Source organism: Adiantum capillus-veneris, chromosome 8, assembly GCF_014529385.1.
Source record: "Adiantum capillus-veneris isolate H3 chromosome 8, ASM1452938v2, whole genome shotgun sequence".
Classification (NCBI taxonomy): Eukaryota; Viridiplantae; Streptophyta; class Polypodiopsida; order Polypodiales; family Pteridaceae; genus Adiantum; species Adiantum capillus-veneris.
Genome location: NC_140938.1, coordinates 13,079,074 through 13,098,234, shown reverse-complemented (window position 1 = coordinate 13,098,234; position 19,161 = coordinate 13,079,074). Strand labels below are relative to the sequence as shown.

Sequence of the window (19,161 nt, the reverse complement as noted above, 5' to 3'; positions counted from 1 at the left end):
CTGTATAAGGGTCAAAGTGTTTGGATGAGGAGGTAAAGGGGAGGCCACCAAGAGAAGAAATTACACGCGGATCGATGGGATTGTTGTAAGGGAGTGAACAGAGAAGCATTGAGAGCGGGAGAGAGAGAGGGTCTAATAGAGAAGCATTGAAAGAGAGAGAGAGAGACCTCTCGCGCTGCAAAAAGAGCAGCAAAGAGCACCAACCTGAAGTGGGTACTTGTGTAATTTTGCTATGTACACACATAGTTCCTGTTAAGGCTTTAAGCACGCTTCCTTGAGTACTACGCACATACACACATTGCCTCACGCAGGGTTGTGCTCGGCAATGTCTTCAAGCCTCTCTTATGGGACACACAGAGGCATTGAATGGATGCCCATATCACGAAAGGGTATAGCCAAATGCAGGGAAGGTCATCGATACCAGATTGTGGCAATGACTTCAGGGGCAAAGACTTCAGGGCTGGCTAGGGACGAGGGGAAGGGAGAGGGTGGGTAGGGGCGAGGGGGAAGGGGGAGGGTAGGGGCGAAAGGATGGGGAGGGAGAGGGTAGGGGCCAGGGGTGAGGGGGTGGTTAGGGACGAGGGCAAGGTGAGGGGAAGGGGGAGGGTGTGGGTAGGGGCGAGGGGTGAGGGGTGGGTAGGGGCGAGGTTGAGAGAGGGTAGGGGCGAGGGGTGAGGAGATGGGGAGGGAGAGGGTAGGGGCGAGGGGTGAGGGGGAGGGTAGGGGCGAGGTTGAGAGAGGGTAGGGGCGAGGGGTGAGGGGGTGGGTAGGGACGAAGGCAAGGTGAGGGGAAGGGGGAGGGTGTGGGTAGGGGCGAGGGGCGAGGGGTGAGGGGTGGGTAGGGGCAAGGTTGAGAGAGGGTAGGGGCGAGAGGGTGAGGGGGAGGGTAGGTCGAGGGCGAGGGCGAGGGGGTGAGGGGGACTAGGGCGAGGGGGAGGGACTAGGGCGAGGGTGAGGGTGAGGGGGAGGGCTAGGGCGGGGGGGTGAGGGGGACTAGGGCGAGGGCGAGGGTGAGGGGAAGAGAGACTAGGGGCGAGGGGGTGAGGGGGAGGGTAGGGCGAGGGCGAGGGCGAGGGGGAGAGGGGGGAGGGAGGGTGAGGGACTAGGGCGAGGGGGAGGGACTTAGGGCGAGGGCGAGGGTAGTGAGGGGGACTAGGCGAGGGGGAGGGTAGGGCGAGGGCGAGGGGGAGAGGGGGGAGGGAGGGTGAGGGACTAGGGCGAGGGGGAGGGACTAGGGCGAGGGGGTGAGGGGGAGGGTAAGGCGAGGGGTAGTGAGGGGGAGAGGGGGATAGGGTAGATAGGTGCAAATAATGAGCACGCATCTACCATGAGCAATACAGCGATCATGATCTTAGAATTCATCTTGCAGGACGGGCTCTGTGAAGGGAGTTTGCTATACACAAAGGAGAGCTTTGTTTTGGTCGGAGAAGCAGACACCAAAGGTGTTGATGTTTGAGAGGGTGTGAACTCCTGTAGAGGAGATTTCTTATTGCTTCTATACTTCTTCATGGGCTCAGGTGGCTCATTTGGCGTAGTTACTGTGGCACCATTTGAAGAGGGTGTACCTTCATGCAAAGAGTGAATAGAGACTCCATAACAAGGCATAGATTTGGTAGCCTCCAACCACTCCAGCAGATCTTCATCTGACCCTTCACGTGTAGTAGGCTGTTCTTGTTCAGGTTTGGTTTCCATTGACAAAGAAACTTGCTGCACCACGGGATCCATACCACCTTCTAAGAGAATGGGTTGCATCGAGGAGCCAGAAGTATGTATCCACATTGCATCGTTTCCCCAATCGTGGAGTGCTTTAGTGTGTCGCAGCCATGGTCTTCCAATAAGCAAGGGAAATCCGCCCTCAACCTGGGGAAGACGAACCACCACAAAATCCAAGTTAAAAGTAAAGTCTTGTACCTGCAGAGGCACATTGTCCACTATGCCCACTGGGTAGACTGTCCGCTGGTCGGCCAATGTAACTGTGAAGGGAGCAGGGCGAGTAGGCTGTAGACCTAGAGCTAACATAGTGAACGCGGGCATCAGGTTGATGCCAGATCCACCATCCACTATCACTCCTGAGAATTGCCGACCTAAAACGGACACTGTCAGGCGAGGGCTTCTATAATCAGTGAGTGGAGCAGCGGGATTGGATATCATATAGAACTCTGATGGTCGCACTAGGAGGTGCCCGCCACTAGGACCTGCTCCAAGTAAAGTGACTGAATAACAGCAAGGGTGTCACTTCTAAAATTTTCACCTAGCCACAACATGTCATAGAGGGACACTTGTTGGAAAGTGTTCTTCAAGACTGTCTCTGCTGTAAGCTTCTCTTTTTCTACCTGTTCCTCTGGTACCTTGATCTTCTGTAGATCGGAAACTGCTTCCAAGAAAGCTTCATCAATATTGGAGAGCAAAGATTGGGATTCTTTCATGGCACTAGGGGATGGCTTGTTAACAGCTGCAGGCAGGGTATCCACTGGTGTGAGAATTTATGGGGTAGTTGAACTTGATGGAATGCTAAGATCGAGAGCGGCTCTCTGGGCTCGGGTGAGGACGCCCGATGGCTCCTCTGCCAACTGCGGCGGCTTATTTTGAGGGGTAACCACGTGGGTAGAAGGGGGCGGCTGAGAAACAGTGCTCACTGCTATCAAGTTGAGCTTGGGAAAGGCAAACTCATTCTGACTTTGACTTGAGTTCGAAGCCATGGATGCACGAAGTTTAGGGCAATCCTTACTATAGTGATCCTTCGATTCAAGGCAATGACGGCAAGGAGGGGACCCTTCTGGCAGGGGGCATTTGCTTTGGTAATGCCCATATTCCCCACATCTGTAGCACAAAATGGGCCGATTCAAAGGGCGAGTCGACGGACGAGGTGGTCCTTGCTTCTGGTACATGGAGTTGGAGGTGGAGGCATAGAAGTTTTGAGGGGATGAGGGAGCATGGGTATGATAAAAGCTCTGAGACGGAAAAGTACTTTGCATACCTTGCATAGGAGGGGCTGTCAACAGAGGTGGCATATGGTGTGGATGACCACATGGAGAAACCATGTTGGATGCAGGCGCTGGCCCTTGCTGAAGAGTAGGACCAAGACTTTGTTGTATTTGTCGCAATCCCTTGAGGTAGCAACAATCCTTGTCCTCATGTCCAGATTTTTCACAGAAGTGGCAGTAAACCCGAAGGGGGCATTCCTGTGGAGGGTGCCCTGGAGAGCGGCACGAGCTACACCAAACCGTAGCCTTAGTCTCTTGCTGACACTTGAGCTCTTCTAGCTCGCGCTTAATCTGTTCCAATGCCTCGTGATGTGGTGGCTTCTCTTGTCTAAGCGAGAAGGACCTCTCCTCTTGAAGAGCTCGCTGTAACTTTAGGGCTTCCAGTTCCCTGCGTAAAGAAGATAAAGGATCAGAAGGACTTTCCAAAAACACAGAGGGGGTCTCTATGTGAGAGGGGTTGGTGAACAGCTTCCTAGCCCCCTCTATCCGCGTAGCACTTGCGATGAACTCCTCCAAAGTGGCGTCGGGTCGGAGACTCTCTCGTAGTTTTTGCGGAGAACTTTTGGGAAGCGCCTTCTCTACCCACTTCTTAACCATAAATTCACCTGGTTGTTGGGGAAGCTTGGCAACCAGAGACTTGGTTTTGGTCATAAGTTCTGCAAAAGTCTCCTCTGGCTGGAGCACCATGCTGGCCAACTCATCCAACACCTTCTCTTGGTAGTCACCTGGCCGGAAAGCTGCACAGAACTGCTGTCTTAAGGCTGCCCAAGTTGCAAAATGGTTCTCTGCAAACTGGCTGTACCATTTGTCTGCTAAGCCATCCAAGGTGGATGGAAAGAGTACCAAATAAGCATCTTCCCTGTTAAGACCACGACCCCTACAAAGAGATACAAACCTCCTTGCATGGTCGTCAGCATCTTCTGAAGAGAGACCTTTGAATGTAGGGAACTTGAGGTTTACCTTAGCCAAAACGCTAGCCAATGGCTCCATGGCCCTTTGCTGAGCCTGTTGCTCAATAGCCTGCTGTAGCAGAATAGGAGAGAGCTTCACTGGAGATGGTGATCTGGAAGATGTGGAACCGGAGGGAGAAATGGATGATGCCGTATGTGGAGGTATGAGTGATGAGGTTGGTGGACTTCTAACAGGTTCCAAGGGTTGTCTTCTGTTGTAGTACTTCAAAGGACTCAAGAGGGCGCTTTGATGCTCGACTGACCTCCTTGTATGGGTCATGCAGCGACCACCAAACCAACCAAGCTTTGGGCAAGAAAACCTTGAACTGGCTGAAGACTGGTCTAGACTCTACTAGACCAGGCGAGTGACTAGACCAGGCTAGATCAGGGACAAGGAGGACTAGACCAAGGTCTAGACCAGGCAAGTGACTAGACCAGGCTGGACCAGGGACGAGGAGGACTAGACCAGGGTCGAGGGGGTCTAGACCAGAGACGAGGGTAGGTTGGACCAGGGCGAGAGATGACTAGGGCGAGAGAACAGTTGGACCAGGCGAGAGGAGAACAGTGCAAGGCAAGGTCGACGAAGCTAGATAGACCCAACTAGCTCCAAGATTTGCACCTCACAAAGTGAGATTTCAATTGAGGTCCCACCGTGATTGCCAAAATGAGAGCACCTGTAGCGCGCATAATGTGTCGTGCTCTCTACAGTGGGTGGTCCTCAGTGCAATGTGTGTGACAATCTCACTCAAACAAGCTGAAAACAGGAAACAATAGACACACCCTAGCTCACAGAGACACGACAGCAACAGTAGAGTAGACCACAACAAGTGACTCGACTATCTCAAAGCACCGATACAGACTCTGGCGTGGCAGCACACTCAGCTCCAGCCCAGGACTCACAGGTACAATGGGGTGTCGAGGCTCAGATGTGCAGGGATGGTGAAGACGTGCTCTGTGTAGACTCACTGCTCTCAACGACGATGCTGGACCAAAGGTGAAGAAGATGATCCGATGACCAACCGCTACTACTCATATGTCACACCATAAAGGGCCACCAACGGCTCATAAATGTCAGCCATGTGGTGACCTAGCCACGATGTCCAATAGACCACCGTCGGTACTGCACTGCCACGTGTCACTCCCAGCCCAGAGGGTCCGTCCAGTGTGAAACAGCCTAGACCAATTGTACTAACTGTGTCCTGTGAAAGTGACACTGTAGCCTGCTACAACTGGACAAGACCCTTTTCCAAGAGGTCTTTCACTTGGTTCATAACCTTTTCAATCTGTACTCGGCTCACACAGTAAGGTGGCCAGTTCGATGGCGTGCTTCTAGGTATCGGATCAATGGTATGATCTTCAGGCCCTCTAAAAAGCAATCGGCATGAGTGTGGAGAAAAATCTTGGCGTTCTTTTGTTCAGGTCAAAACATATTCAACCTTTATCCATCGTTCAGTTCTCTCCCAAAAGACTAAGTAAAGAAACTGAGGTTCATCAAGTACAATTCTCTGAGCCCTTCATTTATCAAAGTCGCTTTCTCGGCCCGGTAGTCAACCACGGCGTAGTTCTTGTGGTACCAAGGGATCCCGAGTAGAACGTCACTCGCGTGCCCTGAACACCCCTGTCATTGCAAAGAAGTTTGCCAATGCTCGGTGTAATGGCAACATCCCATCCGGGTGCCAGTCGAACTACCTCCGCCTGTGGCATCAGTCTGTCGGGCGTAATTTCCAAATCGAGCCGCCAATTCCAAGTGAAAAGAAGTTGGCCTTGGCTCCTTCAAAAGAGCTTCCTGATCCTTCACTTTGCCCCAAAAAGTGGCAAAGTTTGTACTTTCATTCATTTGATTCAGTGCAAGTCCCACGCCATGTGGTACCAGTTCTGCTTTTCTATCTGTCTTTTCTGCCACGTTCCTCAGCTCCTCTCAAACTCTCAAGCCTGAGCTATCTGTAGACGAGTCCTCAGTAGAACTGTCAGTCTCTGGGCGAGATGTAGCCTTCTTTGCCTTTTTCTTGCCCTTTTCGAAGCTTTGTTTCTTGCTTCGCTTTTTACTTTTTCTGTTTTCTTCGCTCGAATCTGAAGAGCTAGAAGAACTGTCGGAAGAAGAAGAAGAAGAAGAAGAACTGGGTACTCCTTCAAATCGAACACGCTTCTTCCGTTTCTTTGCTTTGTCAAAAGTCGACCGATGACCCAAATATCCCGGGAAGTCAATGCTTTTCTTCTGCTTTTTGCCATGCTTTTTATCTTTCTTTTGCACATCAAAAAGCTGAGCAATCCGTGCATCTACCACGTTCTCCAATTCCTTCTCCGTATATTTCTTGTGAGCAAAAGGTTTCTTGAGAGCGGGTTTCGGGAGTGGTGGCGTGGTTCTCTACCACTCCGTCTTCACCTCCTCCAAAGAGGTCTGGCTCATATATTTTGCCAATTTCGGATCCTTCGCAAAACTGAGCATCATCTTCGTTGCATCGCCGATCAACTGGCGACGCTCCATCTCTCGCCGCTCCGCCTGAGTAGGCCAAGGCGGGCCATACTCTCTGTCTGAATCTTCGTTGTTGTGATCCCAGCCCACATCTCCAGATGCAAAGGGAGTCAACTGATCATTGCCTTAAGCCATAGGTGCCGCAGAAAAAAAAAAATCGCGGATCGGATTTCCCGTAGAAGAGAAATCGGTCGTGCTCTGATACCACTATAACAGACTTGGACACTCCAAGTCAAGAATCAACCGCGACAGCACCAAATAACCACTTCAAAACAATTCACAGATCACAATAGATTTGCACTGGCCCGGCGGAGTTCCGTGCCTAGAGATATTGGCCCCAAAGACTGACGCCCCTTTCGGTATTTCTTTTTATATTAATCAGATCAAAGTACAAGAGAGTGGCTAGGGTTTCACTCTCAGACTCTGCGTCCAGATGCTCTAAGAAGTGAAGCCCTCACCACTTATTTAAAGATACAAGGGATGCCCAAAAGCAGAGCCCCAAAAGCTTTTAAAATAAAAAGCATCAGTTCTCTCTCTCTCTTAGAGAGTCTTTTCTCTTTTTTTATAAAAAAAGCAAAATTCGTGTCGCTCATCATTTTATTTTTTTATTTTATTTTTTTAAAATTTCAAGCCTCCGCGATTTCCAAAAATTAGGGTTTCTGCTATCCGCCACGTCATCACTTTGTGACACTCTCCCTACCGTAAGTAAAAGGAACCTTGAGCACAATCGGATCACTCATCTTGAGAAAGAACAAAATTCATTTCCGCTGCACCTTACATACCTTTACTTTGTGACTTTCATTAATGATTACTCCAGGCATGCATGGGTGTATCCGCTTAAGGCAAAGTCCGAAGTGTTTATGTGCTTCAAGCAATTTCTTGCTATGGTTGAAATGTCTCTAAAGTGTACTATGGACACCCTCCGTTCCGATCGAGGAGGGAAGTATATGTCTCATGAATTTAATGCATTTCCGGCTAGTCGTGGGATAAAACACCGATGTACAATGTCATATACGCCTCAGCAAAATGGTGTTGCTGAAAGGAAGAACAGGTGCTTACGAAGATGGCAAGATGTATGGTCAAAATTCAAGCTTTGCCAAATTCGTTTTGGCCTGAGGCCATCATGTGTGGCGCTTATATACTCAACAGGTGTCCTACGAAAGCTACAGTCTATGACTCCATATGAAGCATGACATAATAGAAAGCCATCTATTGATCACATGCGCGTTTTTGGGTGTTTGGCTTATACTTTGGTCTACACGAGAGGCACTTATCACATCATGCATACTGCCTGGATCAAACAAAATGACAAAACGCTAACCTGACCGTAACACTTCATGAGAGACTCATCAATGTGTGTGTTAGAGACATGTGGAGATTCAGTTTGGTTCATTAGAGTGCTTGTGGTAGCTGCGGGTGCCTTAGGTTCTTTAGGTGGGGCTGTCTTAGGACAAGCCGCTTTAATGTGACCCTTGATGCGACATTGATAACAACGACCTTCCTTAGCATAAATGACTTATTCTTCTGCCGTTATGTATCCTCCTATAATTCCTTTTGCAGCTTTTTCATCTCGGATGATCTTAGGTTTAGCAAATGTTTTAGCTTTACCCTTAGATTCACTGTAGAGTTCTTTTCCGAAGGATTAGAGGAAGATTGGCTAGAAGAGTTACCGTTCTTACGGTTCTACAGGTTTTGAGGAGTCTGAGAGGTACCTTGAGAAGTCTTGTTCTCCTTAGGCTTTCCCTTATTGTGCTTCATCTCCTGCGCGAGAGCAATCGCTACCGCCTTGTTGAGATCGATTGATCGAGTACCTCAACATCATACTTGATATACTCGTCCAATCCATAAAGGAATACCTCCTTGCGCTCATCATCCAATTTGCGTAATTGGGTGCCGAGTTGCAAAACACGATTAGAGATAGACATAACTGGCATACCATTTTGCTTGAGACCGCGCCAATCGTCCTTTAATCGTGCTAGGTACTAAGGTGGCATAAACCACGCCTTGAGCTTGTCTTGGAAGTCGGCCGAATTGAAAGAAAGGGGCACGCCTTCGTCGGCTTCCTCTAGGTGCGCGCTCAACTGGGCCTCTTGCCATGCGTGGTACCAATTAATGGCATCACCGGCAAGGTACATCACCAGCAAGGTACATGGCTGCCATTAAACCTTACTATTTCCTGTCTTCTTAGTTGTCGCAAAGTAAGCATTAAATTGATGCAACCAAGAATGAATAATAGTAGCATCCATCTTATCGTCATACTTACTGAACGCAACTTTTAAGTGACACGGTTGTTGGAGTCCGAATCTCAGCTTGCGCTACTTGATGAACCACCAACATCTTTGATCGGCTCGGGTTTAGAGGTGAGTACCTGTAGGACCAACTCTACATACGTTGGTCTCTTTGTGCCTCACGCTCTAACTCCAAGGCCGCTCGTCTATCTTCGGCCGCCAAGCACGCTTGCTCACGCTCACGCTCCATGGCTACCCTTCTATCTTCGGCCGCCAAGCGCGCTTGCTCGCGCTCACGCTCCAAGGCTAACCGTCGTTCTTCGCACTCGCGATCCAATTCTGGATTTTTTTCGTCGCACTCACAATCCAATTCTGTCTTTCTTTCGTCACACTCGCGATCCGAAATTGCCTTTCTTTCTTCGCGCTCGCGCTCCAAGGTGACGCGTTGCGCTTCTTGTTGTAACATCATGTCCATCATCGTCTTGACCAAAGCCTCCATAGCATTTGGTGCAATCCTTGGCGTAGATGGGGAAGGGGGAGCGTCGGAAAAACCTCTTGGTGAGGATTCGCCACCTCCATGCGAAGTATCCATTCTGCTTTGGGTGATGACCATACACTGAGATCTTGGGTTCTTAAGTTCACAAGGAACTTGGGTTCTTGTGGTTCTTGGGGTCTTGAGGTTCTTGAGGTTCTTGAGGTCTTTCTTTAGCTTGCAATCTGTGTTAGAGAAGTTTTTTCTCTTACCCGAGCTCTACTCTTTCCTGCGGGCGCACCCCTTGGCGGCCTTGCGTTCACACGAAGGTTGCTTTTTCCCACCTCATGTCGATTGGCCGGCCGCTAAGTACACGGTCCGCTATCAATGAGTGAAAAGAGGCTCAAGGGGAGACCGGACAAGCCCTTCTTTCTTGGGTTACCTGTCACTCTTCAAAAACACGATTAGGAATCGACACGCCCAAGTGGACTTGGGTTACGTGCGACCGCAACAAGCAAAAAAATTTATTGTGGTTCTTTCCTTGAGTGCTAAAGGTGCAGCGGAAGTGAATGTTTAACTCTGCTCAAGATAAGTGCTCCAAACTGTGCTCAAGGGTTCCTTTTACTTACGGAAGGGAGAGCCTTTCGTTCCTTTAGTGAGAATGCAAATGATCACAAACAAAGTGAAAAGACACTGTGAATGAAGGTGCTGAGACTAAGAGATAGAGAGAAAAGAATACCATAGTTACCCGGAACAAGAACAAGGAACGGGAACGGGAGGGTCCGGAACGGGACGGGAACGGGGAGGAGGAGGGGGGGCCGGAACGGGAATGGGGCCGGAACGGTCCACTATAGTAAGGCTTGCATTACCTCCATTCAGCTTAGTCCCAAATAAACTCCTAAACAACCCCAAAACTGCCCCCAAATTTGCCTCCTAACCTGCCCTCAAACTGCATCGAATATGTTCCCCAAACAGCCCCAAATCTGCCCCCAAATGCCTATTTTTGCTCGTTTCGTCCCGCGTTATGCCGTGGTGCCTCATGTTCCGCTTCGTTCCCCCCATTCCGGAACGACGTTCCGGTTACACCTCGTTCCGGAACGGCATTCCGTTCCCATCTCCATTTCGGGAACGGGACTTGTCCGGAACACCATTTAGGAACGTTTGGGTTGTGTTCCCCCCGTTCCCTGTTACACTGAAGAATACAACACCAGAATGTTGTTGAACCCTCCTCCAAGGGGCCCCTCTCTCGGTGGCGAGAGAAGTCTATGCTATTGATTGCACAATCTGATACAAAGGTGATGATGCAAGTTCTTGATGCTATGATGCAATGAGGATCTAAGTCGGAGATGACGGCGGCAACAAGGGCGACGACGGTGCTAATGATTGCTGGCTGGAAACACTGATTAGATGGCTTCAAATGCTGCTTTATCTGCTACTGTAAACGCTGATTTGAACTGCTGAAAAACGCTGGTACAGTAGGCTGAAAAACATTGTGGCAGCAGGCTGAAAAACGCTATGGTTGCTGATGTAAAACGCTGATGTTGCTGATATGCAAACGCCAGCCTTGTTAATCTGCTAACACTAGCTGCAGGAGTCTCTGGCGCTAGGCTCAGGAAACTTGCAGAAAATGCTGATCTTGATGGATTCTTGCTGAGGAGAAACACTAGAGGGTCTGCTGCAGAATCTGCCTGTGCTCTCTTGGTTTCTTCTGCTCTATTGAGTAACTGCCAAGTTTCTTTTATATTAATTTAGCAAATTTACCCTACCCAGTTTCTCACAAAGTCACTTATTAATAATAAGTGAAAAATGGCTAAAATAGGAAAAATGGGTCCTGTGCACTGTAAAATGTTCATGATGGCTACTGAATGAAATACTGATGATCATACTGTGTGCAACCAGAGGAAATGCAACTACTCTAAGTGCCTGAACATGCACGGTCTGCGAACAGACTCACAAAGGTGCCAGAACACTTCCTAAGTTGACCTTAGGAAGTTGACCTGAACCCTAGACATGAAGTAGCTTGTCCACATGCACATAGGGTTAGATGTGCACATGACACTACTTGAGTGGCAATTTACATCTTGGGTTGTTTTATCCCAAGGGAGAATCATTACTGCCAAATTTACATGCTTTTTCAGACTCAGATTGGGCTGGTTGTTTTGACACGCGAGTGTACGCGAGTGGTTTTTGTTTCATGCTCGGCAGTTCATGCATATCATGGTTGAGCAAGAAGCAACCTACTGTGGCCACTTCTAGTTATGCGCTGAGTACAGGGCAGCCTTCACAGCTACGATTGAGTGTATGGCTCAGACACCTTATGGTTGATTGGGTGTTGGACAGGACACTACCAACATCATCTACACTGACAGTCAGAGCGCATTGGCAGTTGCGAGGAACCCAATTTTTCATGCTCGCACAAAGCACATTGAGGTGCATTATCACCATGTCAGGGAGAGACTCTCGGCGGGAGAGATCAGCTTGGCTTATATGAAAACACAAGACAACCTTGCAAATCTTTTCACAAAGGCATTGTCTCGTGAGAAGTTCGAAGCTTTCCGCAAGGCTTTGGGCTTGCTCCCTTTTGTGAATTGATCTTGTCCTCAAGGCATGGCACTTCCCTATACTCTATATGCAAGCTCTCGTTCACCACATCACTCCCAAGGGGGATTTGTTACCATCTACATGTGGTAGTGATGTGTGTGAACACACTTAGGACCGCCGAGGCATTTTTTCCAACCTCTTGTCCACCCAAAAACATGTCTGTGAGGGGCTAATGTTGTTGCCCAACGAAATTAGTGTGCCATCCACTCCCAGTGAGTGGTGACTTGGGATCGCAACCAACAAGCTCAATCAAAGTTGAATCAGATGGCACAATTGGGTCTTGCTTGGTTGACCATTGCGGATGCAGTTCTACCTACATTGTGCCTTGCAGCTATCGTGATTCATGGACATGACTCTTGGATTCCTTGTCTACCAGGTCTCCGCTTCCTGCGATGCACTAGGTTGATCCTTGGCAAGATTGGAAAATAATACATTTGTTGGCTTTGCAACATGCTTCACCTAACCAAATATATCACCTACTTATTCAGGATCATGCATGGCTGGTGGAAAAGGGTAATTCCTTATGGCGTATCAATAAAAGAGAGCTTGGTGGACATCCACAATCATGATGGAATGGGTTTATTGCTTCCCCCCTTCCAGTATAAGGCCTTGGTTTGGCGGATGTTAGTAGGTATTCTCCATTCGCTGATTCCCTTTCTCAGCTTAACATTTCCAATGGTTCTTGTTATTTTTGCACTACAGTCCAGGATACATGCAGACATAGGTTTTTGTTTTGCCCTATAGCAGGTCAAGATATGGTCTCTACTTTCTCAAGTCTAGAGCTCAATTACAAGCAATATTTGCGGGATTGGGTTATGGGAAGCCCAGAGTGGCAAGTTCTACTTTGGCCCAAATGCTTCTTGTCTTTCCCTTTCTATGTTTTTGGGGTTGTTGGCATTATTAGATACTCAGGAATGCATTTGTTTTTTAATCTCATTATGGAGTGCACCATCACGTTGGACGTCTCAAAGGATATCTCCATTGGCAGTTCAGTGCTATAGAGCACGCATGATGCAAGTCTTCTTAACAGGGATGCTCTCGCTCCTTGGCATGTTGCGGTCTCGTCAATTTCCTTTTCCATGTCAAATATATGGGAATATGAAGGGTCAAAAACATAAAAATAGGACGCCAACAAAAAGGCCACAAGTGGCACACCGGACAAAATCTGGGAAAATTCCCCCATGATGCCTAGACTTTAGAAAAGCCTCACAAGGCTGGGCACAACCACAAAGAAGCCCTCACTCACAAGATCTAGACAGGAAAACCTAGGAGATGACCTCCAAAACTCTAACACTAATACATTGGGCACTCAATCTCTCTCTCTACCTTCCTTTGTCTCTCTTATTGTATGTATGTTTGTGAACATTTGAGAGTGTGTGCATGTGTAGAAAAAGTAGAAATAAATGTATATGTATATACATGTGTGGATCTATACTTATGTATACATGCATGCACACACCCATATATGTAAGCACTTATGAATATAGATGTGGGTGTACACTGAGTACATGCCCAGATATGTGTGTGTGTGTACATACATACATAATGTTACAAAATCCGGTTTGCTTCTTCCTTACCCTGAAACAAAACGTTTTGAAACCTCGCAACCCTGAAACGAATGAAACCACGAAAAATTCCTTGTCACACTACACTAAACGAAAATGCTCTTTTCAGGAACTCCATGGAAGGAATGACTTGTGATTGTGGCTAAATAGAGCAACCAACAAAGGTACCATTAATAGAACCAAATTTCCTGACACCAAAGATGCCTTGAACTTTGGTGGTAGCCCCAGATAAGCTATCTTCACAAAATGTTTGAGCACTTGGCATCTACCCCTAAAAACGGAAATGTTAAAGGAATGACTACCACCTTAATGACGGGGATGAGTGTAGCTAAATAGAGCAACCAACAAAGGTAACATTAAAAGAAGTAAATTATTCAGCACCAAAGACCACCTGAACTTTAGTAGGAGCCTGAGATAAGCTATCCTCATTGGATATTTGGGTGCCTAGCATCTATCCTTGAAATTAAAAGTCAGAATACTCAAACTATCAGTATATTCTATCTTATCGTATCAACTCTAGCTAGCATACCCAAAAGATTCTACCATAGAATTATACAACTCTGTACAAGAGCAAGATACTGTAAGTAATGTTGTTGCAACGAGATACACGTATCGAGCCAACCATAGATAATGTTTGTGGACATTTTCCTGCTTGATGGACCTTAATCTTACTGGCACTCTTGGCTCCTTGTCTTCGTCTGTGAGTGGGTATGCACACGCATGCAAGAGGGAAGAAGGGAGAGACCAGATAAGAGAGCATTTTAAAGTTGCAGGAACAATCCTGAAAGAGCAAAGTAATTTATTTGACGTATCTTGACTCGACCTTGTGCTCCAGAGAGGAATTTAGAGAACGTGTGTGCATGGATATACGAGATATGAGAACATACCTCTACTTTTGGCAAATCAACTCCAAGCGCTGCAGATACATGATTCTTGAAGACAGCCAGCTTGGGTTCCATGGCCTTTATTGCACTACCTCCATCACTCCCAAAATCTTCGATCCTGGTTTAAACAAAGCGTGTGTGCATGTATTCGGGTGAAGGCTGTCACAAGTCATGAGAGAGAGAGAGAGAGAGAGAGAGAGAGAGAGAGAGAGAGAGAGAGAGCACGTTCCCCACAACCCACACACACACATAACAGCTTGTTGTTTGGGGGGAAAGAGAGTATACTGGTGCCAGGCAGCCAGGATAAAAATCGTTGAGAAGAGCAGACGGCCTACAGAGGAGGTGAGGCCCATAGCAGCAGCAAGGAGCTCAGCAAGGGAAGAGGGAGCACCACTCACTCCGGAATTCGAAACTTTCCAGGTTTCAAACACCCGCCCAAGGACGACGATGCTAAAAAAAATTGTGAATCCTTCTTATTTAGCAGGAATCTCATGCAAAATTCCCTAGGAAGCAAGAAGTTCTCACGGTGCTTTATATCAAAACTAGAGTGCTTAGTAGCTGCATTTAAAATGAGAAATGTGTCGGAGTGGAGGTAGAGAGAGAGGGTGAAAGTGAGTGCAAGCTAATCATACAATATGAACCTCACACGTAAAATAGTACGATAGGGTGAAATAGTGTAACTTCTTGCCTATTTTGACCTTGCTTCAAATTGCTAGTGCATGTGATTCCATTTGGGGACAATCCTCTATTTGGGTTAACAGAGAAAAACTCGAATATTTTTAATCTTGCTCTTAGCGAGAGAAATTTCTTAAAGCAATACAATCAGACAGATTGCATCAGAAAGAAGCCCATGACATATCTTGCACTCATTAAAGCAAAAAGACGCTACAATTTACATATACGTTATTTGTTTTTGTGTTGAATTGAAGCCAAGCCAAATTAGTTGAAGTAAAGAACACTTCTAAAATTGCTTTTCGATAGCGTTATTTTTCTAGCCCAATTTCTAACTTTATGTTGTCGTTCATACAAGAATGTGGTTGAATTGAAATCAAGCAAAATGAAATAGAAAAGAGCAATTGTGTTCTTCATTTAGAGCTTGTTTACTAATTGATGGGTATGTCATTTCAGCATTCAACAAGAGTATATATCCATGAAGGAAAGAATTGGATGGAGAGAGAGAGAGAGAGAGAGAGAGAGAGAGAGAGAGAGAGAGAGAGAGAGAGAGAGCTTTGTTTTCATCAAAAGCATGTTACCTTGGTTTTGACGCAATACAACTGTCTTGCATTGCAATCGTGATGTTCCAATTTTGATTTGTATACCTCGTAGAAGAACCATAAAAAAGGGTAGAGTTTATATAAAATATCCTCTAGATCATTTTTAATATTTTATAATAAATATTGTTTCTTGTTTATGTTTTAAAAGAAAAGAAAAACATGCAAGTTTTCTTGCATGGGGGAGTTTGCACAGTCCTCCCCAAGTTTTATAATATGAGGGAACGTGCCATTCCCACGGCAACATGCAAATTTCAATCTGTTCGTTTCTCTATGTTGTTCATACATGAGTGAAGAATTGAAAAACTTTTACGTACCTTTTTATTTTGACGTCCATTTGTTGATTAACCTAACCAATGTATTGTTGTCAATTGAACCTCCTGCCATTAGTGCATCCTTGCAATCAATGCATTCAAGAAGATCTCTCTTTCAACATACAAATGTCAATGAAAATGTGGCTAATATAACCTCTTTTTTGAAGGACCCCTTGACTACCAATCTTATGGTGACGTCGGTTGGCAACACTCTGTTTAAAATAAGGAAACTTACCTCAAGAATGTAAGTTGAAGTCATGTTTCATCCAATTGAAACATTTTGGGCTAGCCCTTGATGGGCCTATCCTCCTATTAATGGATACCAAGAGTTCAACTTAGGACAGTGCTTGATCAAGTGATCATGAGCTTTACACTAATGGCAACGCATCTTCTTTTTTCCCTTATCACCAGAATTTCGAGACTAATTGCTGCCAGCAGAAGCATTAGGAATAGAAGTTTTGCCACTCGCAGCAGAACCATAAGAAGTGGTTGCATTGCTGTTACCACCCTTTCTTTGAGAAGCAATAAAAGCCTGTTCAATTGCACGTTGCCTAGTCCTTTTTTTTTTGGAAAGTGACTCTTGCAACAACAATGTGCATAATGCATCAAACTTGACAACTTCAGGATTTCCTTGGGTCACAAGTCTCCAAGTACTAGCAAAAGTCTGGTAAGAATCTGGTAAGGCATCAAGAACAGTCTGCACAAGGGAACTGTTTGAAATGACTTCACCTGTAGAAATAAGTTGCTCATTTATATCCGTGACTCCAGCAAGTAAAGTGTCCATATCATCTTCCTCATGCATAATTCTCGATTCCAGCTCTTTACGCAACAAAGCAATTTTAGCCTCATTGATAAAGACCTGTTAGGATATCCCAAGCCTGTTTTGCAGATTTCATTGAATGAATGTGAGGAGTAATGGTGAGCTTCACAGACAACGCAATCAACGCATGAGCCTGCGCATCCTTTACATCCCAAAGAGCTTGTTCTACCGTAGACAAAACAACTCTAATAGCAGCAATCCTTGCAGCAAGACCTGCAACATCCTCAACATCGCCTACATCCTCAGAACCAGGACATAAATCAATGCCCTACACAATATTCTAGACGTCCTTTGACACAAGAACATGTTGCATCATGTAAGCCCACCTGGGTAATTGTCCCCATCCAATCTGTCCTTAGGAGCAAACATCTTGGACACATCTGTGTTTTTGTCAACCATGGAAAATGCCTACACTTGATGTGAAAATGGCCCGAAATGAGGAGAAATTGAGTGCAATGAGCACGTGATATATAGCACAACCCGTAGCAGACTATATGGAACCTGTTATGCAGTAATTGGCGTTGACAAAAATATGACGAAATTGACTGTGCATACCTGGCTGTAGTGGAAACGGAGGTCGAAATGAGCCCGAATCAAAAATTTGAGCAGACATAACTCTCCAAGCTTTTCCAAAAAATTTGTCGACCTGCAAACGCTCGCCAAAGCTCACAAAAATCAGAGAAAGTGAGCAGTCGAGTGCTGGAGCTGCTGGCGACTAAGCCCGGGAGGACGCAACCTGCTCTGATACCAATTGTTGGAATTAGGGTTGTAGAGAAATGCACATAGCTTGGAGAAGATGAAGGAAGCTCAAGGCACACAACTGAGAGTATGTTACTTAGTGTGCAATGGAAAGATAGATAGCCCTAGAGTGATGGGCGTATATATAATGCACGGGGGAAAGAACCTCCTAAAGAGGGGAAAAATGCCCCGGCGTTCCTAGTGTGTTCACACACATCACTACCACATGTATATGGTAACACACCAAGCACGACATCTTTCGCCAACAGACCGTGACCACCATCTCACATTAATTCTCAAAGACGATGTTCTTCAAGAACTGTTCATGCTATTGTGAGGACACCATAGTTGGCATACATATTGATCAAAGCATTGCCAAGCATGACATCTTACTCAAAGAGCCCCTGACAAGGAATATCATTGTAAATTCTCATACCCATTTGAAAGTCTTCCATAAGGCCACATGCCTTCAAGGTGCAGATAGAGATGAATGCATTTTGAGAAAAGCCTTTCCTTCCCATCGAGCTAAACATCCCAGAGGTTCCTTGCCACAGCCATGTTGGGTGTATCTTACAATCAATGTGTTCCTAGTGATGACATTCCAGAGAGAATGCCCATCAAGAACTTATCTTGCTTTTTGTCGAGGATGCAAAACCAGTGATGCTTTCAAGCTATGAGCATAGTGGAATGCAGTTGGAGAAAGGCCTTCCCTTCGCATCCACTTAATTGTGACACCTATGTTGGGTGTATCTTGCAATCAACGTGTTCCAAGCGATGACATTCCGGAGCAAATGCATATCAAGAACTTTATGTACTTTCATGACAGCACCACATCTGACATACAGATCGACCAAAGCACCATCAAGCAGGACATCTTTTGCAAATAGACCGTGACTAGCAATCTCACATTAATTCTCAAAGAGGATGTCCTTTAAGAACTTTTCATGCTATTGTGAGGACACCACGGTTGGCATACATATTGATCAAAGCACTACCAAGCATGAAATCTTACTCAAAGAGCCCCTAACTAGGAATATCATTGTGAATTCTCATACCCATATGAAAGTCTTCCATAAGTCAAGATGCGTTCAAGGTGCATATAGGGATAAATGCATTTCGAGAAAAGTCTTTCCTTCACATCCAGTTAAACAGCCTAGCGGTTCCTTGCCACAACCATGTTGGGCGTATCTTACAATCAATGTGTTTCTAGTGATGACATTCTAGAGAGAATGCCCATCAAGAACTTCTCCTGCTTTTTGTCAAGGATGCAAAATCAGTGACGCTTTCAAGCTGCGAGCATAGTGGAATGCATTTGAAGAAAGGCCTTCCCTTTGCATCTACTTAATTGTGAAAGCTATGGTGGGTGTATCTTGCAATCAACGAGTTCCAAGTAATGACATTTCGGAGCAAATTCCCATCAAGAACTTTATGTACTTTTGTGAGAGCACCACATTTGACATACAGATTGACCGAAGCACCACCAAGCACGACATCTTTTGCCAACATATCGTGACCAACATTATTAGATTAATTCTTAGAGAGGATGTCCTTCAAGAACTTTTCATGCTATTGTGAGGACACCACATTTGGCATACATATTGATCAAAGCAGTGTCAAGCACGCCATCTTTACTCAAAGAGCTCTTGACTAGGAATAACATCATGAATTCTCATACCCATATGAATGTCTTCCATAAGGCCACTTGCCTTCAAGATGTAGACATAGATGAATGCATTTTGAGAAGAGCCTTCCCTTCACATCCAGTTAAAAAACCGAGAGGTTCCTTGCCATAGCCATGTTGGGTGTATCTTACAATCAATGTGTTCCAAGTGATGACATTGCAGAGAGGATGCTTATCAAG

The 19,161-nt window shown here is 46.2% G+C and overlaps 1 protein-coding gene across 2 annotated transcripts in view; it reads right to left on the bottom strand.

Moving 5' to 3' along the window:
- Positions 1-14,715, bottom strand: part of LOC147451688 (uncharacterized) — a 49,797-nt gene extending 35,082 nt beyond the window's left edge. Inside the window, exons 1-3 of one of the 2 annotated variants that reach the window (XM_086518800.1) lie at positions 14,443-14,715; positions 14,161-14,275; positions 13,935-14,054 (exon numbers count right to left, since the gene is read on the bottom strand). In XM_086518800.1, the coding sequence (XP_086374926.1) occupies positions 13,935-14,054; positions 14,161-14,275; positions 14,443-14,510 (303 nt within the window). In that variant the 5' untranslated portion in view covers positions 14,511-14,715. The remainder of the gene's footprint in view (positions 1-13,934; positions 14,055-14,160; positions 14,276-14,442) is intronic. The other variant, XM_086518801.1, reaches the window with a different exon arrangement.
- Between the last annotated feature and the right edge of the window lie 4,446 nt (positions 14,716-19,161).